The 19,904-nt window shown below is 36.3% G+C and overlaps 4 protein-coding genes, 1 long non-coding RNA gene and 1 other non-coding gene across 14 annotated transcripts; 1 reads left to right on the forward strand and 5 right to left on the reverse strand.

Annotated features, from left to right (window-relative positions):
- Positions 1 to 90: 90 nt before the first annotated feature.
- AT1G63770 (Peptidase M1 family protein) lies at positions 91 to 7,378 on the reverse strand (the record flags this gene model as incomplete). 7 transcript variants are annotated; one of them, NM_001334126.1, is made up of 33 exons in its annotated part: positions 376 to 456; positions 623 to 694; positions 801 to 917; positions 1,001 to 1,111; positions 1,196 to 1,371; positions 1,464 to 1,545; positions 1,684 to 1,830; positions 1,922 to 2,060; positions 2,140 to 2,288; positions 2,467 to 2,635; positions 2,807 to 2,887; positions 2,971 to 3,080; positions 3,173 to 3,229; positions 3,307 to 3,318; positions 3,419 to 3,423; positions 3,566 to 3,584; positions 3,674 to 3,721; positions 3,807 to 3,951; positions 4,125 to 4,150; positions 4,233 to 4,319; positions 4,401 to 4,428; positions 4,554 to 4,615; positions 4,704 to 4,916; positions 5,004 to 5,111; positions 5,195 to 5,269; positions 5,348 to 5,464; positions 5,614 to 5,690; positions 5,836 to 5,911; positions 5,999 to 6,139; positions 6,246 to 6,290; positions 6,374 to 6,448; positions 7,199 to 7,258; positions 7,360 to 7,378. In NM_001334126.1, 29 exons carry the CDS (start codon positions 6,059 to 6,061, stop codon positions 376 to 378), a joined length of 2,652 nt encoding a protein of 883 aa, NP_001322486.1. The 7 variants fall into 7 exon arrangements, with proteins under 7 accessions (NP_001154442.1, NP_001117543.4, NP_176563.3 ...); NM_001334125.1 differs by lacking the exon at positions 7,360 to 7,378 and adding an exon at positions 6,751 to 6,857 and having other exon boundaries at positions 7,199 to 7,262; NM_001160970.1 differs by lacking the exon at positions 7,360 to 7,378 and having other exon boundaries at positions 91 to 456; positions 3,271 to 3,318; positions 7,199 to 7,262.
- On the forward strand, positions 6,427 to 7,016 carry AT1G08633. The gene has a single exon (NR_139467.1). It is a non-coding gene; the product is annotated as an other RNA (long non-coding RNA).
- A 36-nt stretch (positions 7,379 to 7,414) lies between the features above and the next one.
- On the reverse strand, positions 7,415 to 9,957 carry IMP4 (Ribosomal RNA processing Brix domain protein). Its single transcript, NM_105054.4, has 9 exons — positions 9,717 to 9,957; positions 9,536 to 9,619; positions 9,325 to 9,434; positions 9,183 to 9,233; positions 8,575 to 8,718; positions 8,386 to 8,475; positions 8,128 to 8,234; positions 7,850 to 7,937; positions 7,415 to 7,728 (listed from the first exon to the last, which is right to left on the reverse strand). The coding sequence occupies exons 1-9, from the start codon at positions 9,826 to 9,828 to the stop codon at positions 7,630 to 7,632; spliced, it is 885 nt and encodes a 294-aa protein (NP_176564.1). The 5' UTR covers positions 9,829 to 9,957; the 3' UTR covers positions 7,415 to 7,629.
- A 112-nt stretch (positions 9,958 to 10,069) lies between these two features.
- Positions 10,070 to 10,141, reverse strand: AT1G63790. The gene has a single exon. It is a non-coding gene; the product is annotated as a tRNA-Thr (tRNA).
- A 35-nt stretch (positions 10,142 to 10,176) lies between these two features.
- On the reverse strand, positions 10,177 to 11,730 carry UBC5 (ubiquitin-conjugating enzyme 5). 2 transcript variants are annotated; one of them, NM_105055.3, is made up of 6 exons: positions 11,545 to 11,710; positions 11,343 to 11,422; positions 11,054 to 11,168; positions 10,896 to 10,948; positions 10,675 to 10,803; positions 10,177 to 10,609 (listed from the first exon to the last, which is right to left on the reverse strand). In NM_105055.3, the coding sequence occupies exons 1-6, from the start codon at positions 11,586 to 11,588 to the stop codon at positions 10,473 to 10,475; spliced, it is 558 nt and encodes a 185-aa protein (NP_564817.2). In that variant the 5' UTR covers positions 11,589 to 11,710; the 3' UTR covers positions 10,177 to 10,472. The 2 variants fall into 2 exon arrangements, with proteins under 2 accessions (NP_564817.2, NP_001321725.1); NM_001334127.1 differs by having other exon boundaries at positions 10,197 to 10,609; positions 11,343 to 11,730.
- Positions 11,731 to 12,042: 312 nt separating this feature from the next.
- AT1G63810 (nucleolar protein) lies at positions 12,043 to 18,534 on the reverse strand. 2 transcript variants are annotated; one of them, NM_105056.4, is made up of 27 exons: positions 18,383 to 18,534; positions 17,975 to 18,153; positions 17,709 to 17,873; positions 17,467 to 17,632; positions 17,268 to 17,384; positions 17,052 to 17,185; positions 16,832 to 16,982; positions 16,673 to 16,740; positions 16,185 to 16,283; positions 15,952 to 16,067; positions 15,515 to 15,689; positions 15,320 to 15,430; positions 15,176 to 15,254; positions 14,944 to 15,087; positions 14,727 to 14,840; positions 14,512 to 14,633; positions 14,334 to 14,416; positions 14,124 to 14,248; positions 13,915 to 14,035; positions 13,697 to 13,834; positions 13,496 to 13,592; positions 13,280 to 13,405; positions 13,099 to 13,191; positions 12,905 to 13,010; positions 12,676 to 12,818; positions 12,490 to 12,573; positions 12,043 to 12,406 (listed from the first exon to the last, which is right to left on the reverse strand). In NM_105056.4, the coding sequence occupies exons 2-27, from the start codon at positions 18,125 to 18,127 to the stop codon at positions 12,275 to 12,277; spliced, it is 3,162 nt and encodes a 1,053-aa protein (NP_176566.3). In that variant the 5' UTR covers positions 18,128 to 18,153; positions 18,383 to 18,534; the 3' UTR covers positions 12,043 to 12,274. The 2 variants fall into 2 exon arrangements, with proteins under 2 accessions (NP_176566.3, NP_001320199.1); NM_001334128.1 differs by having other exon boundaries at positions 17,975 to 18,534.
- Between the last annotated feature and the right edge of the window lie 1,370 nt (positions 18,535 to 19,904).

Here is a 19,904-nt window from a genome sequence, read left to right on the forward strand (position 1 = left end):
AATACTTTTGAGTACACTCCTGAGAGTTTGAAGGCTATTAAAGTATACTCCTGTGAAGTTTCTTATCTGAAAAAAAAGAATACTAATTATGTTTACAACAATTTCTTTTATTTCTTTCAAAATTTTTGCATTGTAACACTTTATTTTACAGTCAAAGTTTTATGAAGTTCTATGATCTTTCTCAATGTAGACAAAGCAATGACAGCTTCTGAGAAATAACATTGCCGTAATATATAATGCAAACGTTTATTGTAATAGTAAAGCTCATAAGCAGAGGCAAAACAATCTGTGATCATTTTAACATATCCCACTACTAATTTCAGTAGGTAAATAGTTCAGAGTAAAGTGTCTTTAAAAGGATTCTTAACGTGTCTCTCAAGCAGCCAAACTCTTGGAGGCAATCTCAAAGACATTCTCAGACAGCCCATTAGCAGACATTATCATTTCCAATTGTGCCTGCAAACACAACACACAAACACAACAGCTTAATCTAATGATTACGAATCATGGCTACAGATTCCGATCTGCGGAAATATTGAACACAGAGGCTCAATGAAGCAAAAGAACCAGGAAATGAATAAGGGAAAATTCAAGACTTGTTTGCATTTGTCGGGCTATTTACCTTGGCTAGACCTTGACGGGTTTCATCGTACCGCTTCCACCTCGAAAAGGCAGACACCATACGAGAAGCAACCTATAATCACACCAAAGAAAAAAATAGGTAGTTAAGCTTGTTGTTGCCAGGATAGTTACATTATGTAAGTAACTGCAAAGACACAAGTTAATTTGGGAGTTTTAACCTGAGGGTTCAATTTGTCTAACTGGACAACAATGTCACCCAAGAACTTGTAACCTGATCCATCCTTGGCATGGAAATTCACTGGGGAACCGCAGAACCCTCCAATAAGCGAATAAACCTGAAAGATTGTTATCGGTTCCATCGTAAGTATAGATAGAACTGTGAAAAGGCTGTGGAATGCAGGTTTGAGAATTCACTTGCCTTGTTTGGGTTGCGCAGATCGAAAGCTGGGTGATCCAAAAGCTTCTTGACATTCTCTACATTGCCAGGAATGTCGGATGTTGATTGAAGGAGGAACCATTTATTAACAACCTGAGATCAGAAGCCAATAAATCTAAGTACGGCATATTAATCCTGGAGGTAGAAGAATGTAACTTATGATATTAAGATCCATACCAAGTAATCGTCCTGCCACTTGTTATAGAAGTCGGCAAGAATGTCGTCACGGGTTTTACCAGGGTTCTGGGATAGAGCTGCCAAAGCAGCAAATTGGTCGGTCAAATTGGTGGCCATCTTGTATTCGTTCAGTGCAAGTTCCATATATGCTGGATCTTCGAGAGATGCAAGATAAGCTGGAGTATTTTAACAAAGCAAAACAAAGTCAAGTTAGTGACTAGAGCTGAGAGCATCTCCTTCTATTAAAGGATGGCTCTGGGACACAAACCTAGAGCTGTATTCTTCAAAGCACGCCTCGCCATGTTTGAGTGGTCAAAGACATAAGCTTCTGTGCTCCTATTGTTCTCGACCTGCACAAAAAATTAGTTGAAAAGTTTCAGTGAATAAGCAGCGAACAATTTTATATAAAAACAACGTCTTCACTTCGGCGGGTATGACTTTGGTCCCCATTCCCGAAAGATCCACTATGTAGAGAGAAGAAGACATACTATCTTTAGAAGCTCCTCCTTAAGTTCAGATGCAAGCTGCTTTCGTACAAACTTTCTAACAGCATGAACAGCATCAGGATCCGCCACGGCCATCATGTCCATTATCTCTCCCTCCCCAGGTAGTGTTATTGCTTTGGCTATAAATTCCTACACAATACATAAAGAAACCAGATTTCAAAACCCTATCCTACATTTACATTTATGATTACGCGGGAGATAAGGGAATGTAGAACCATACCTTGTCCAAGCTTGAGTCAGAAAGCACACTGCCGAGACCTTGCACAAATTTTGGGTTTAGAGCCAACGGTTTATTTTGCTGGAAATCAGAAACTAAGTTCAGCATCAGCTTTCTTGCCAGAACTTGACCGGCCTCCCACCTAAGATACAGAAAAATGAATGATTGAAAAAGCGGAAAGAGCATAGAGAAGAACTAATATGTTGTAAAAAGCCACATACCTATTGAATTCATCTGAATCATGTGCTAGGAGGAAGAATAAGTCATCATTAGAGAGATCAGTTTCAACACGAACTGGGGCACTGAATCCCCTAAATAGGGATGGAACAGGTCTTTCTGGTATATCAGAAAACACAAACTCTTCTTCTTTCTGTACATTACCAAGACATAAAGTCAGGAAAAGATAGATAAGGAAGATCAGGACAAAAGGTATTAAAAAGTTAAAAACACTGGATGCGAGAACAGAGCAGAGAATGATGTAATCTAAGAATACATCATTTTTAAAGATCACATAATTTAGTGGTTTATAGAAGGAATTCTTAGCTAACCTTAGTCACTCGAAGTATTGTGCTGCTGCCTGAAATGGTCTGCACTGTACCATCATGATGAACAGAGGAAAGAGTAATGTCTTTCCCACTTGAGTCCAAAAGACCAACAACCACTGGAATAAATGTAGGTTCTTTTGTTGGCTGGCCTGGAGTTGGAGGTATCTCCTGACTGGAAAAGTTGCAAAGAAAGCCAATGTCAAGTAACAAATTCAATAGATGTAAGATCCACGAAGGTTCAATTTCAAGGACGGGCCATGAAGTTTGGTCTATAAACAAACAATTTTTGCACGGATTTGGAAAAAAGGAAAAGAAAAAGAATTAGATATAAGAAGAATTGAACCTGAATTTTAAAGAGAAAGTACGAGCGTCAGCATTGTAAGAGGATACCACTTTGACAACGGGCGTTCCAGCTTGAGAGTACCTAAGATGTTGTATATGGTATATCCTTAGAAGTATGAAAACAAGAATCTTCACAAGAAATTCCACAATAATAATCTGACTAACCATTGCAAGAAATTAGCAAAGTCTGCATTATTTGCATCACGCATAGCAGCAAAGAAGTCTTCACAAGTCACTGCTTGCTCATCATGTCTTTCAAAATAGAGATCAATTCCCTGTAACATATGGATATATAGAGATGATTAGAACACTTTAGACGAAAAATCTCGTCACTGGATCCACACAAAAAGTAGCGTTGGGAAGCAACCTTTCGGAACCCCTGAGTTCCTAGTAGAGTTTTGTACATCCTGACGACCTCAGCTCCCTAGGAGAACATTATAAAGTCAACTAAGGATTCTGGCTTACTGCATATAACAAAACACTATTGGTAAAGAGCCAAACCTTTTCATAAACCTGAAACAACAACAGAAACCAAATCATTCTGTTAGAAATAATATGTAAGGGATTGATAGAAAATGAAATTATGAATAAAAGAGTGTTTTTTAGTCCCTACCGTCACTGAGAGAGTAGGTGATGGCCAGAGATGTAAAGCAGGTTCGAACAGGTTACAAAAGCACACAAACGTTAGATTGGATCACAATGCTAAGATTAACATAATACAATGCTTTAATGGAATTCCTTCTTGTGAACAGAAACTTGCCTGTGTAGAAGTTATCCATCTGCCAGAGAGAGGAAAAGATCCATATTTAGCAACACTTTACATAACATGTACATCAACATTTCCAAGGCAAAATAAGAGATCTCTGACCTTGATGTATGAATGTGGGCGAACAGGATGTGCCATAGGACCAGCATCCTGATAAATTAGAGGACAGAGAAGTTGGCATGAGAAGATGAAAAAATCCCATGAAGAGGCCTCGAAGGAGTACAAAATAAGGTACCTGCGGAAATTGATAGATCCGAAGCTTTGAAACATCAGCAATTCGCTTTACAGTTCGGCTTCCCATGTCAGATGAAAATTCCTGGTCACGGAAGACAGTAAGTCCTTCCTTTAGACTGAGTTGGAACCAGTCACGGCATGTCACCCTGTTGTTACAAGTAGACTTTTAGTCATATATTAGGCCACACACTAAGAATGTTTCATTTATAAAATATACTGCACAGAGAAGCATCTATTTTATACCAGAAACAAAATTAGAAGATTCAATAAGAAAGATTAATCAATTGTACTAGCAAAGGGAAGGAGAGATGAGGCTGACCTGTTCCCTGTCCAATTGTGAAAGTACTGCACAAAGAGCACAATGAAAGATGAGTTTAATGAAAATTAACTGAAACGCCAGAAAATATATCAATAAACGATTACATACCTCATGACCAATAACACCCAAAATTGCAGCGTAATCTGCATCTGTTGCTGTTTCTGGAGATGCTAGGACAAGCTTGGAATTAAAAATCTGTAAAGTAGAAGCTCATGGATTACCATCAAATATAATGTTTACAAGTACATGATTTCTTATAAAGTAAGGTAGGGTTACATTCAAACTCTTGTTTTCCATGGCTCCCCTGAAAATCGAGCGAAAATCAATCAGTTTGTCTGGTATCGACAGTAAGAAAAAGAAAAATGGACAGAATATATTTGCAAAGGGATTAATTCTACAAGTGTGACAGAATCCACCATTTGGTCATACATGTTAAAATCTGGAACAGCAACAATGTTGAAGAGATCCAGGTCATACTCAAGCCCGAACACCTAGTGAAAAAAGGGTACACATAAATAAATAATCAGATTCAGTAACCTAACAAGTAACAACTACAATTTAAAAAATGCAAGTGCTTACATCCTCATCCCACTTCATGGCCGCTTTTAGGGAATACATGGCATGGGCAGTCTTTGGTAGATCTTCTGCAGGAGTCCAGATTTTCAGGGAAACCTGCCTACCAGAGCGTGTGGTAAATGTATCATCTCTGCTCACTAGCTGTCCAGCCACCAAAGCAAATAGATAGCACGGTTTCTTGAATGGATCCTCCCATAAGGCATAGTGTCGACCACCCTACATTTCCATAAACAATTATGCTTTCAGCAAAGACCAAGCCGAGAGACACTTGGCAAACAAGAAAGAAGGCATTATTTTGCTGACCTCTATATCTCCTTGAGAAATGAGGTTTCCATTGGACAATAACACAGGATAAAGTGTCTTGTCACCTTCCACACGACACGTGTACTTAGCCATTATATCAGGACGATCCTGTCATTTCATAATAAGAACACAATGTAAGAACATCAATTGTACTACCCCAACACCAGTCATCTTATCAACAAGTAATCAACCTGGTAAAATGTAATTTTGCGGAAACCTTCTGCTTCACACTGTGTGCAGAAATTCCCAGAAGACTTGTAAAGCCCCTAACAGAAGAAATTAAAAAGGTTAGAAGAAATCATTTACATCATTGAAAGTTTAAAAAGAAAGGAAAATAAGTTCACCTCAAGTGAAGTATTCTTGTGGGGGTATATCTCAGTATCAATCTCCAAAACAAAGGACTCCTCAGCTGGAAGCGAAGGAAGAGTTAGATGGCGAGAGTCCAACTGGTAATCCCCTTCCTAGCCAAAGTGAAAAGAGAGACCAAGTATCAGAGAGGAAACTGAGTTACTTATTCTTAGTCAACTGAGTTGCTTGTCTTAGAGAAAAGTCTATAAAGTGAGCCTAGAGATACAAATATTTTCCGAAAGGAAAAGTATTGAATGGATACCTTAAGAAGCTTCCCCTCAACCTTGACAGAAAGTAGCTTCAAGTCATGTCCATCCAAGACCAATGCAGCAGAAGATCCTGGCCAACATGATACTTGTTCAGATGTGATGTGAGAAAAAAAGAAGCAAAAATCCATCTTAAAGCTATGCAAACAGCTCATGCAAAAGAAAAATAAACTTGTATGTTCAGCTTAAAGAAACAGCAAAGTACTAGACTGTTGTACCTTTAACTCGAGGAGAAACCTTGATTTTAGAGCTAACAATTGTTTTCTCTTCACCTAGAGAGAAGCTCAGATCCACCTAAACAAACAAACAAAAAAGCTTCAAATAACAACAAAATGATTCTAGTCATATACTCAATTTGGAATTAAAAGAAAGCTAGCATACAGTTTCAAAGTAGTAATCAGGCTTTGTGTAGTTCTTGAGAAATATTTCTTTAGGTGCATCCATTTTGGAATCTTCAGCTTTATCCGGAACTGATTCTGTGGCAACAGAACAAATGAGCCTCCTGCTGTTTTGCTTATGTGTCTGACATATAAAACAGAATATGCATTTATTTTAACTACACAAATACAGCATTAAACTAATAACTTTTGGATTTTATCTATCATAAGGGAAGGATAGAGCAAGTTACATCAACAGAATGGGGTAGAAACCGATTCTTCCTCAAACAAATGGCCTGAAACAAAGAATTACAGCAAAGATCATTCTCTATTTACATAGCGTGGCACTTGATGATAGAAGAAACAAAGAAACACAAACCTCGGAAGTAAGAAACGGTCTGTGTTGAGTAAGTCTGTTTGCCGAACTACGAAGACAACTGCTTCTAACAGGAACCTGTAAAAGAGAAATTAACATAATTATAAACATATAAAGATGGAACAAAACAAAACAGAAGTCATAGGAACACAAGAATCAAGAACAATTTCTTATTCTTACACAAGTTCTTTCCAAGGTTTGTGTACACAACCGAATTCAAAAGTAAAACATGTAAAAACTAAACTCTCAACAAAAACATACAATTCGAACAGAACTCCATCATTTTAATTATATCATTTCTATTGTCAGAATCAATCAAAAATACAACATTCTATATCTATAACCAAAAGAAACAAAAAAAAGAGTTAAAGGGTAATCACAGGAGCACGAGAGAGCAAACCCAGAAGATTGACTCTCGCCAGAGACGAACTTCGACAAGGAATTATCAACCGAGCCATTTAAAAGAACACCCAAATTCTAAAAATCCCTAAAGCAACAATAACTCTTAACAATAAAATTAAATTAAAAACACTTCCTCCTTGTTGCGGCTAAAATCTCCAATCTATAAACCCTAGATGATAACTCTCTCTACTCACTATAAACAGAGAAGAATCAAAAGAGAAAACACAGAGCAGTAAGTTATGGACTTTTATAAAACTAATGGATAGAATTTAAAATGAAAAATATGGCCGAGAAAATTCGATATAATATTAACAAAAAACAAAAATAAAACTGGGAAGCAAGCAAATGATTAAACGAAATTAAAATTCGATTTCGCGACTTTCACAGAGATCAAATCGATCTGAGGAAGACGAAGAAGTAAATTACCGATAGATCCGATGATCAGATGAAAGAGACACAACTGAAACTATGAGACGAAACCTGGGACTGATATATATATAACAACACGATGAAAGATATTTATAATTAAAAAATAAAAATTATAGTTTAGAATTTTGACAATTTTGTGTTTATCCATTTTCCAATACCTTTTAGCACTTCGATGCTGCTCAGATAATTTTTGTTTGAATTCGTGGATAAAAATACTACTACAAAATTTTTTATTATGACTCACGCAACAGTATATGGTTGAAGATAAATACTAATTGAAGACAAGAAAGTTTTGTTTTTATAAGCTAAACGTTAAAACAAAATCATCGCAATTTTCTCTAAGGACACAAAAACTGAACAGCTCTTCCAACAGAATGATAAGTAAAACAGAATTTAGATAAAGGGTTCAAAGCTGTTCCGTTTAGTCATCATTCACCGATGAACTTGCGCTTTTTAGAGGTGTTCATGTACGGTCTTATAACCCATTCGATCTCTGCTTCATTTTGTTCCACAGTTCCTAATTTCACCTGCAAAAATAATTGCATTACACAGAAACAACATTGTTACTAAGGAACTAGAATGATTCTTTATCAAACCATTATTTTACTCGAGGAAAACAGTTTTGATTCGGTTAAGCAGAATGCGTACCTGGTAGAGCCGCAACTCAAATCGAGGACCGATTTCTTTAAGCTCGATTGATTTTGGACCTCCCTCTCCTTTATCATAGACATGATTCCTATATATATATACCCACAAGAATTTATAAAAATCTCCATCTGTTGTATTTACAGTGTTCTTACATGCTGTTTCTATGTGGATCAGATTACCAAATGCTAACATAAGCCTTAAGACCTTAGGCTTTGCATACTACAATTGATGTCACCAATTAAAATTCGTAAAATCTGATCATTGTGAGAAAATTTTACCTGAATGATATATAATCGGATTGATTAGAAAAAGTAACTATACGTTTTGCATCCAGTTTTGGAGCAGGGAAGATATGTTTTAAGATGTTTCCAACTCTTTGACCCATCTGCAAAACAAAGGGAAATCAAATTTGAAAATATGTTTACATTAGAAATGAATAAACCAGAGCGATCATTCTATGAGACACGACGAAGCTTGATGGTTTCCAATACCAAATTACAGTAAGAACGAAGTGAATTTTGGCTCTAGAGATATACCTGAGTAGTAAAGTTGTTAAAAATGAGATGAGGATATTGCTCAGGCATTTTTCCAATGGATTTCTTGTCTGAAATATCATGTCTTGTTACCTAAACAGAAGGGACTTTGGATTAAGTAAAAAGGCTAAACTAGGAGTTGAAAGAAGAAAGATTTGGATATAAAAATCAGATCCTCAAAGAGTTACTTACCACATTAAGTAATCCAAAGTATGCAGTTGGTCCAAATGGGAGATGAGAGATAATGAGACCATCAGGCACACCACGGTGCTCATGAACCAATATAACATCAGTAAAATCATGGGAACGAGCAGTTTCAATGATCTCAGAAATGACCTGCAAATTAACAGAGTGGGAAAGAAACTTAGATTACGATTCGAATGCAACATAGTTTCCGTGTTACACTTACATAGAGAGGTTTTGTGTTGAATATAAGTGTCAGTACAACTCCAGCTTAAATGATCGTTTATATTAGTCTTGCTTTTATTTGAAATCTAGATTCTGCAGAATTGGACAGACTCAACTACATTTTAAATTATAAAGCTTGATCTAATATGCAATTCATTGATATGACCAGTGTTGCGCATAAATTCAACAATAATCTGATACAAGTCTATGCACATGCAATAGTTATACCCAGGAAACAAAAGGGAGCTAATACCATTGGCAATCAATTTAACAACATCGATGAAGAAACCACAAGCAATGATCAATTGCAAAACAAAACCAGATTACAGAAAAAAAGAGAATTAGATATTTCCAAATGACTTTAAGTGCAGAAGCCAGAACAACACACATACCTGACTACCACGATTTATTCTCTGAGAGTTAGGAAACACAAACTTCAATTCCTGCAACAGAAACCACACCATCAATGAAAAGGAATCAGGAACATTATAACGTCAGCATCTATTCAACGACGGAAACTAAACAAAACAATACCTTAGTGAATCGGATGAGCGGAGCACTTGGATTCCTAGAAGTTGTCAACAAAATCTTTGGATCTGCTTCCGTAGCATTTGCATATTCATCATCGATATGACTCCGCGGAACTAGTAACAACATGATTAGATGATAACCATTAGCTGATGCCACAAACCATTCATATCACAGGTTCAAACCAATTGGAAAAATCTAGCTTCCAAATTCTTACCAGCTGTGTTTTGGTCTTCAAGATCAATTTCTTGTCGAAGCTTGGCTTCGACGTTTCGGAGCTCAGTAGGAATCGGCTTTCCTTCTGTTAAACCATATAAACCAAAATCAGAAAAACGAAAAATACACATCGAATCAATGATTGTTTCAACAGATACTGAAAAAAAAAATCATCACTAGACCTTGAAGGGCTTCTCTTATCAGCCGCTTCTGCTCATAGACCTTACGCTCATCACCTTCCAAGCTTTTCCTGTAGATATACTCTTTTTTTAACCTTACGAGTCTGCGTTGCATCGTGATTCGTCGTGAGGCTAAAACACGGATGTGGCGGATTAGGGTTTTAGGTAAGGGTTTCGAGAGAAGCCGGAAGAAGAAGACGACTGAAGAAAAATAGCGAAGTGTTGAGAAAACGGCAAGGTGTTTGTCATTCAAAACGTGAGGCGGAGATAGCTAGCTATTTTGGGCCGTTTATTTATTATGTGGGCCTAAAGAAGCCCATAGGAAAAGAAAAAAAATAGTAAAAATGGTAAAAAGGTGCCCTCACGCAGGATCGAACTACGGACCTTCAGTTTACAAGACTGACGCTCTACCACTGAGCTATAAGGGCATTTCTGTCTTAAATAATACTGTGATTTTAATATTTTATTAGATAAATCTGTAAGACCATTCATAATTTACAACAAACTATACTTTGAACAGAGGTGCACAACATGAAGATTAAAAAAGCTTCAATAATTTACATTAAACGACCATAAAATGACAACGTAAACAACAAGAGAAATAGAGATTTTACAGTTCAATTAAAACTGGAACCTTTAAACATTCATTGATTATTCATATATACATGATACATACAAAGTCACCAGCTTCTTTTTGTCATCCCCGGTTTAGCCATCTATTAAGCCAGCTACATGATTCATATCAAGACCAATGCGGGATTAAGGATCAAGTTTACCGGCGATTGCAACATCATCTTCATCATCACCATCCGAGGCATATTCATCTTCACTCATTTCATCATCACTAGACATTTCCTCAGTATCCGCCCTTGGCTTTGCGTATTTCTCACAATACTCTGAAACCGAGCAAGAAGATAAGATAATGTAGGGTAACAAGAATCTAATCAACTCAATATCTAACCTTTAACTCTCTGTTCATAGGTAGGACGATCACGCATCATCAATGCAGCTGCTTCACCATTCAATGGATCTGACGGATTCGGATACAGAAGAAGTTGCGGAAGAAATGTCTCGAACACATTCACCAGGTCTGAATAACTAAATCCAAATCATAATTAACATAACAAAAACTAACAGGAGTTAAAACTATCTTGTATATTGTTCCATTTGTTATGATCATACCGAACATCGGGCTCCAGGTCTGGTTAATAACATCTAGACAAACAGAACCTGACCTGCATAACCACATACAAAGAGGGATAACAAATAAGCACCACTCAAGATTTGGAGAAGGAACATAATCACTCCTCCAAAAGATCTACTGATTCGATTGAACTCACATTTCATCGACATTAGGGTGGTATATTTTGGTAATGAAACCAACAGATGGAGATTTATAAGGATAAGCATCAGGAAGTTCAACTCTTATCTTCCACACACCTCCCTCATATATACCTGTCCATAGTACAAACACACAGAGATAAAATCACCAAAAATTAACAAGTTGATACTGATAAGTTGAAATTGACACAAAACCCTATGATGATCATCATCAGCAGCAAGAACAAGAAAAAACAGAATCAAAACTCTATGATTTAAATTATTCACGGGACGAATTGAGTTACTTACTGTCTTTGGGTCCACTGAATTCGACAAAGAACTCTTGCATGCCATCATTGATCATCTCCACCTTGTAGTCACTCATCATCCTAAACTCTCACATCAAATCATCACAAAAAAATCGAATCAAATCGCCAAACAAACATTAGAAAAAAAATCGGAGCTCAAAATCAAGAATAAACTGATAAGATAATAAGATTAAAAAAATTACAGTTTCATCAAATCCATTTCTCTACGCTTGCTCGGCGAAGACATGGTTTCTCTCTTCTTCTTTTTTTCTGATTTTTTTTTTTTTTGTCTTCTGGGAATCAAGTGGAGAAATAAGATAATGTGAGAGAATCTTTTTCATTATTTTGTTTTATTTTATTACAGATATCGATGATGATGATGATGATGATGATGATGATGATGTGAGATGTTCCAAGAGAACTCATTGCCGTGTTGGCAAAAATAAAGTTTCAAGTTCAAGTTTCGACGGTAACTTAAATTTAATAATTAGGCCACAAAGAAAATGTAGACATGAATACTGTCGTGATATGCTCAGGAAGCTATTTGCAAATCAAACAAAACCCATCGAAACATTTGAGATCATGTAACTTATCTTATCTATAAACTTTTCTTGTAATAGCCGTTATTACACAACGGTTACAAAGCACAAGTAAATTCATTTTCATTGTTCTTCTCCAATCTCCACAAATACTACTCCGTTTTGTATATATGTCTTTGCTTGTCACATAACCTTCCCCGAAAGGTCTTGAGCTTTGTTTGTTTTAAAAAACAAAATAGTAGGACAACGAATAGTCATTAAGCTTTGGTACACATTAAACTCAATGAATGAAGCAAAACTGGTAATGTGTTTAGTCGCTTTAGACAGTTTGAGTATGATGATGAGTAAACAAAATTGACAAACACATTTTAAAGAAACTAAGACAAGTTGATATTTAGACAAAGCGTGGAGGCTTGAGCAAATAGATATCCCTCACTAACCCTTTACCCATTTCGCCTACCGCCTTTAACATCTCCATTGGATTACTTTCTTCTTCTTCTTCTTCTTCTTCATCTCGTTCTCGTTTCTGCAATCAAACATTACATTTGTTATTACGATTTTTCCTTTAGTGTTTCTTTTAAGTAAGACACTAAGAAGATTTTTGTTTACCTTTGAATTGTGTTTGTTCCATGTTAAACCAATTGCGTCGCCTCCTATATGATCATACCATGGCTTCAACGTCCCAAACTCTTCCTGCAAACAACCGCATAAAGATAAGAATCGCGTGATAGGTTCCTTTCTTTTAATAAGAAATTGAATAAATATGATTGTTTATGTTTTTGAGACAACACTTGCCTGCAACCCACTCAACAAGCACTTGGTCGGCTCGAAGTCCACCATTAGCTTATTCTTAAGCTCTTCATGGCTTCTCTTCAAATCTCCAGGCGACATAAATGGGTTGAACAATCTACTCGCTTTTCCCCGTGCTACATGCTTCCCTGTTCAATAAATGGGAAAGAAGTTAAATGGTGGAACTAACGATATAGACATAATAAATAGAGACAGAGAGAGCTATGTTTGGAACCTTGGTTAAGTTCAGATGGAAACAGAAGACGACGTGGATAAGGTAATTTGTCTCTATGGAGAAGAATAACTGCGTCATAGTTGTTCAAGGGTGTCCTGAAAAGGCACTGCAACATATATACTCATAAAATTAGTCGATGTAATGTTCTCATAATACCGGTTCAATACATTTTGTTTTCAATACATCACACTCACCTCCCATTGAACAGAATCATTATGTTCTTGCAATACCATCTTGCTCAACACGTTTGCACTGCTTCGAGCATAAGCCACCAACCTTTTTTGTTCCTTTAACAAAGGAAATAAAGAGAGTTAAGAAGAAAAAGAACAGAGTAGCGGAAGATATGCTTTTCAAAAGCGTATTCTAATTACTAACCAATAAATTTGGTGAAGTTGATGTCCATGCCTCTGATGCCTTGTCGTAAGGAGCAGCCAAGAACATAGCTGAACTTATGTTTTGTTTGTCCTCTTCGTAGCCTTTTCTACTTGACATGAAGTTATCCTAAAAATACCAGAAATGTTTTACAATGACATACGGCCGTTCTAACAAATCTAACCCAACACTAGACCCATTATTAAAGTTGGGACTCACATTGATCTCTTTCTCGTCATTTCTACCAAAGTCATTGTTTATGTCAACAATCAACGGGTAGAACATCCATTCATAGTCTGCTAGTAATCGCAAGAACCTGTTACACGGTCCAGCGGAAAGATGTGATGTTTTGATTGTTGCCAACAGCATTGCCTGGTTGTTTTCCATAAAATTCATAAGTATGGAAGCGCGGAAATGTACCTTAAGAATCCATTAATCCGGGAGGAAGGAACACCGAGTGGGAGAGGTGTGAGGAAGAGATAAGCAACCAAAAGTTCAATGGCCTCTTCTGCCAGGCAACCAGAAAAGAGATGCGCAGAAACCCATCTTTTTGCAAGCCTTCAAGTAGCAGACAAGGTCTGGGTTATGAAACTTCAAAGCAAACAAAAGTAAAACACATAAATTTTATTGACTTTTACCTGGCAACTGGTGCGTATACAGGAAATCGACCTTGCAAACCATTAATCATACTTGCATGTTGACTACGAATAAAAAGCATTTTATCGGTAGAGGAAACATGCTTCACCGGGTCCACTCCAACTGCAACTCAGTAGAAATCGAGGAAGTCAGCATCACATAAGCTTTTTATTAAGAAATAGAGGATAGTGTGTACAAGAAGAAAACTCACTTTCTCTCTTCACCAAACTCAGGCCTCTTTCATGCAATATTCTCAAGCGAAATGCGTAACCACCAATGAAAACATCGACATTATCCTCAGTAGCTGTGCATGGTATTCCCTTGACGTTCTGAAGGCTGTCAGTATTTTCATTTGTCAGTACTCAGATAAAAACACTGTGACTTAATAGTTTGAAGTGTTACAAACAATAGCTTCACCCACCTCTCTGCAATTTTCAGGAGGAAGGCAGATTTTGTTTTCTCAACTGCTAAATCATCCATGGGCCAGTTACCAGAACCTTCTAGCTGAGATAGCAAAAGAAGAATAATGACAGGAGTGTTAAGATGACTAATTAAGACAAAGTAACTATGCCAGTAACCATCTGGTGTAATGATTACACCTGAATCATGACTTCCATTGCTGGAATGCAGGATGGTATAAGTTTTTGCAGTCTTCGCGAATCGATTTTTTCGCAAGCCACTGGGTGAGGTTCAGGAGGGAATACGGATGTGAACCTGAGAGCTGCAAGTCACGAGGAAAATTTAAAATAAGAAACTACAGATACTGAAAATATCAGTGCCAGTACACTCTTGTAGTTTCTAAATTTTAACAAACCTGAATCTAAAGACTGAACGCTAGAGACTTTGAGAGGTATGCCTTCAATCTCACGCAAGCACTTTGATAAAACTTCATAGGCTTGAACCAAATTTCCAGATAAAGATATTGGGTCTGAGACATAACATCGTTGTTGCATTAGATTGAAACTATAAGCAGACAGCGCGCAATGCATTGAGAAAAAGAGGAATTTTTTTAATTCTGTGTTTAGCAGTACCTTTGCCCCCATAGTTTAGAGAGAAATCAAGTTGATCCACTAATTGTACAATGTCATCGGACGTCAGTGAAAGATGCCGCTTAAGGATATATTCAACAATTTGTTTCATGATAAGATGTTTGGTCCACTGCTGAGTCTCCCAAACTGAGAAAATGAACGAGGCAATATTCAGCTTGCATTAACTCAAAACTTCATTGTTAACTCTGCCACAAGAATTGTATTGATTACACACCTGTGCTTTCAGATATTCTTCCATCTTTAAACCTCCTTAGATCAGACTTCTCACCCCAAAACTTCCGGAATCTAAGTGCCTAGACCAATATATTACTTAGTACCACCCAATGAGACAGCAATGATTCAGAAATTTTGGATATACCTCTATCTTGTTTTCAGCATCTGGCCCAATATCAACTGTTCTATAAGCCTTTTCAGTGGAGCTGACAGATATGCCAATGAAAAGAGGTTCTCTGTCAAGAACTGACAAGCCCTGGTTCAATGGCAGTTAAGAGTATTAGAAAAGAGCCCACTTCGTTGCAATGAAAAGTAAAATTCATCATCGGAAAAAACTTACACTCTCTACATGCCAATCTTGATTGGTATTTCTCCAAACTACACGGATTGATTTAGCTCTGTCACCGAGTCCTTCTAAAAGCAGGCTATGCACTTTCTGCTCATAGAGTCTCCAACATTCCTTGTCCAAACAAAACCCTGACAGAGACACTGCTGTTTTCCCCTTTAGCTGTAACCTAAGAGAACTTATATGTCAGGATAGCTAGCTGACAAGGGAACAAACTAGCTCAGAAAAAATGCTATCTTGAACCTGTGACAAAAATATTCCTATCTAAATTTTTTAGTATCATACTTCCACATGCATAAAACGGTTTGACGAAAGTAAGAAATAACCAGCCACTTCCATAACGGTTTGACAAAAGTAAGAACATAACCAGCCACTTCTATCCTTGACAATACAATACATATCAATCAGGAGAAGTGAGAAGTGAAGCTTACCTTATGCAGTGGTCATACTTAACAGGATAGTCAATCTTAGTCATAAAAATCTCCTCGAATCCCCCATCTCTGAGTTTCTCCATACACTTAAGCGTCAAAGAAGCCTCATCTTGAAGCTGTGCTGACCAACAAACAAATTCCATGAAAAAGTCACTAACACAACCACAGCCTTGGATGAAATATCGGATAATCGAAAAACATTGAATTAAGAGTTTTTCTCCAGCTTCATGTACCTCCAGGAATCCAACACTGGTCATCCGGAAAGCCAAGTTCACAAACGTAGATGAATCGCATATAACAACAGGGAACAACTCTCTGAACTGCATCTTCTCCTGAATTTTAATCATTGATAATCAGTTAACAAAAGTATGCAGAGAACAGGACACCTGTATGCGCACATGAAAATTTCTTTGATAGAATACTTGCTAAAATATTTGTCAATTAGCTCGAGTACTATAAGAAAACTTATTGCCTACATATGGTTTTTCAAACATTATCAAGACTGTCATACACGAAAAATCTAGTGCCTACATATGGTTTTTCAAACATTATCAAGACTTCTATATGTAGTCTTTGGATTATCAGAAGATGCCTTATGTCTAATGTTTTATACTACAATAACAGTATACACCAGCAGACGAATCCAGTAGTACCAGTGCATAGTCATACTGATACGCAAAAATAAAAATGAAACAGACAGAAAAGCAAGTAGACTACACACCTCCTTCGAGACACGAATTTCACTCTGTGGCGGAAGATACAAACCTCTCTCCCATAATTTAGAAGTGGCTGCCAAACAGGATTGACAAATTTTGGTTATCCATATTGCAGAATCAAATACTTCAAATGCAACAAATAGACGTAAGCTGTACTAACATACCTATGAAATCCAATGTCACTCTGAATATATCTAATGCACTTAGTGCCTTGTTAATTTTGGAATGGGTTGCAAGATATGAAAGTATCACAGAGATTAGAAATCCGTTCAAGCAATCGTGGACGTATATCGAGCTCCTTTGTCTTGCCCATATCTGCACACAACCAGAGACGTTTAAGGATCACAATATACACAGGTAACAATACTTGTTAACTATCCATACCTTCAGCAAAATCAAAGCATCGCTCAACTCCTTCCACTCAGAGAAGGTTTTCTTGAGAAACTCAGAATTTTCCTCCAGAAACATGTCCTCCAATATGCTTGAGTTGTAAGTTGGCGTGGGCTCAGGGACACCATCTTTATCATCAAGACAAATCAGAATGTCAATACAATGATGCCTCAATATATTTATCCAAGAAGAGTTCAACATTCTTGATACCTGCAGTTACAGAACGGACGTTGTTTCTGCTAATACTCAATTTTGCAACACTAAACAGTGATGTTGCGGAAGGGATTAACCTTATGGAAAATCCAGGAAACTGATCAAGTTTCTTAGCTGCAAACACACACATTCTCAACGTAAATATAATTGTCAACATAAAAAGTACTATTTCTCTAACCCAAAAACAAGAGCACACCTGGGAAAACAACAAGGACTGGCTTCCTAGCTTCGTTATGTAAGGTTGACCATACAACCTTCTCAATGGACGATGACGACAACAAATGCTTTTCAATAACACAAAGATATAGACATCTTTTGGCATGGTATCTATGATTCATGTAATCCTTCTCATAAAAACATTCCTGCAAGAACAATTATATAATTACATAACCTGTAAGACACGATTTAAAACTTACGAAATGAGCAATAAATACTTACTTTAGGCAAGTGAACAAGAAGATCAACAGAAGTATCCGGCTTTGCCATGCCACAAATGGAGTAACTTCCACAGAGATTGAAACCATTTGGCTTCTTAAAACTGAACTCCACTTCTTTATCTGCCCCAATGTCCTCAACAAAACTAGGAGCTAACTCCGAGGTAACCTAATAAAAAACATGATTTTACAGTTCCTTAACTGCTAAAAAAGCTCATAAACAAACAATTTCCAGAGAAGAATAACATATATAGATGCACACAAAACTACCTGAAATTTTTCAGGGATTCCATCAATAGCTTCTTTAATCGACGAAACGGTATCATCAACAAGCTTCCTGAGAGAATCGTAATCTAAGCGAGCATCTTTTAACAAGTCGTTAACTTTCAGAGTACGAGAGTCTGTCTTAGTATCTGCCTCCATGGTTACTGGTACTGGATTCTCGATGACTAGGGTTTAAGAAGAAGGAGAAGAAGAGCAAAATAATGAAAGGTTTAATGTATATATATTTTGAAAGCAAGGATTTCGTCTCAAATTGCAGAATGGCCTATGTGGGCTTCATCATCGTTTAAGCCCATCATGTGAAGCAGAGCAAAATTACAATCTTACTAAGATTTTCTCCTAAGAGACTACAATCTTCGAAATAGAGACTATTAACGGAATCAGAAGCAAACTTACTTTAGAAATTAAATTATCTTCTTCTTCAGAGGAGGAGAAAATCGACGGCGAAGCTTGTTTACGGCGGCACTGAGGAAGAAGAAGAAACCAGGGTTGGGTTTAAGTTTAAACCTTTGTCCGAATTAATTTATTTATTTTGTTCTTTCAGTTTTTGTTATTTTTCATAGATACGCTGTCGTGCAAGGGCTTGTATCATACGACGCCGGTTCTATAAAACTGGCCATAAGTGAGTTTGTTAAAAAGCCCAAATAGTGATGAAGTTCAAGAAAATTGCCCACAAAGTTTTAATCAGAACTTTTTCAAAGCAAAAAGGTAAAGGATTATCTAAGTTTTGGGCTTAAAAATAAATAATCAGATTTTTTTTTTTGAGCAAAAAAACACAAGTGACTTAAGGTCAGGATTCTAAATTTCTAATCATGCATCAGTTCATCCTCTACGAGTTGAAATATGGGTCTAAAATCACTAAATTTTTTATTTTTGTAAATATATGTCTTCAATTTAAAAAATATTTTAAAAATGTTCTCTCATTGTTTTAAAACTATATAAAAATATCCAAAACATTGTCCCCAATTTTTTTAAATGTTCTCTCATTGTTTTAAACTATCTACAAATATCCAAAAGACATTTTCTTTGGCTTGGACAGTTGGACCTCCCATATTTTAGAGTCGTCCCTGCTCGAGGACAATGGATTTGGACTATTTATCGTCTAAATTGTATAATGTACAATAATAAAATTTATGTCGACACTAATTCTCAAGATTGATTCGCCAATTTGACGGTTTGTTATTTATTTATAAAGTACTTGTCAAGTCGACAACGGAAGATAAAAGACTACCTTGTCTTTTGAAGCTAGTTTGTCTTTGTGGAGGAAGTTGGTAAGATACCCCACAAATTAATAAGCAAAATCAATAGATTAGCTAAACAAATCAATAAACGAAATAAAATTATTAAAAGAATATTTGGTTTATATTTTTGTATTCAGATTTTTGTACAAATTATTTTTTTTTAGGCATTAGACTACTACACCTACAAAGAATTAAACAGGTAGCATTTTGACCACTTTTCCAAGAGTGCTCTTACTCTTATTCATTGATTTAATAAAATATGCATTTAAGTCATAATAATCAAATCATCCTTGATTCTTTATCTGTTTGTACAAGCTTTATGATATAAAATTCTTTCGAAATGCCAACTCCCTATTGGTTGAGGGATTAATCATTATTATAACTGAATATCAGAAATGGGTATTTTCACGAAGGTAGATTATAAAATTCATTTAACTAATAAGTAAATAGTTTTGTTTTGTTCTTAAATAGCAAGAATCAGTTTGCTTTTATCTTTTCTATTTATATGATGTTTGTTTTTAGAATTGAAAGCCTAACCAAGTTTATAAAACCAACTAATAGTGATTTGTTGGTTAAGAATTCATAATAAATAGTATAAATTAGTTTTTGATATACGGCTATCATGTCATAACTTAGTTTCAAATTTGTTAATGTGCGTGTAAGTTATAAAGAAAAAG

The sequence above is a fragment of the Arabidopsis thaliana genome, assembly GCF_000001735.4.
Source record: "Arabidopsis thaliana chromosome 1 sequence".
In the NCBI taxonomy this organism is placed as follows: domain Eukaryota; kingdom Viridiplantae; phylum Streptophyta; class Magnoliopsida; order Brassicales; family Brassicaceae; genus Arabidopsis; species Arabidopsis thaliana.

Bases quoted from the DNA above. Each gene is read 5' to 3' on its own strand.
- IMP4 (NM_105054.4), bottom strand. From the start codon at position 9,828: ATGCAACGCAGACTCGTAAGGTTAAAAAAAGAGTATATCTACAGGAAA. The intron at 9,435-9,535 runs GTAAGAATTTGG...TGTTGTTACTAG, and splicing joins TGAAGACCAAAACACAGCTG to TTCCGCGGAGTCATATCGAT. The intron at 7,938-8,127 runs GTAAAATTTTCT...ATATATATATAG, and splicing joins TCCGATTATATATCATTCAG to GAATCATGTCTATGATAAAG.
- UBC5 (NM_105055.3), bottom strand. From the start codon at position 11,588: ATGTCTTCGCCGAGCAAGCGTAGAGAAATGGATTTGATGAAACT. The intron at 11,169-11,342 runs GTAAGTAACTCA...TACTATGGACAG, and splicing joins ATTCAGTGGACCCAAAGACA to GTATATATGAGGGAGGTGTG. The intron at 10,949-11,053 runs GTGAGTTCAATC...GTGGTTATGCAG, and splicing joins CACCCTAATGTCGATGAAAT to GTCAGGTTCTGTTTGTCTAG.
- AT1G63810 (NM_105056.4), bottom strand. From the start codon at position 18,127: ATGGAGGCAGATACTAAGACAGACTCTCGTACTCTGAAAGTTAACGAC. The intron at 15,088-15,175 runs GTGTGTAATCAA...TCATTTTCTCAG, and splicing joins AAGAATATCTGAAAGCACAG to TTTGGGAGACTCAGCAGTGG. The intron at 12,819-12,904 runs GTTCCAAACATA...TTTATTGAACAG, and splicing joins TCCATCTGAACTTAACCAAG to GGAAGCATGTAGCACGGGGA.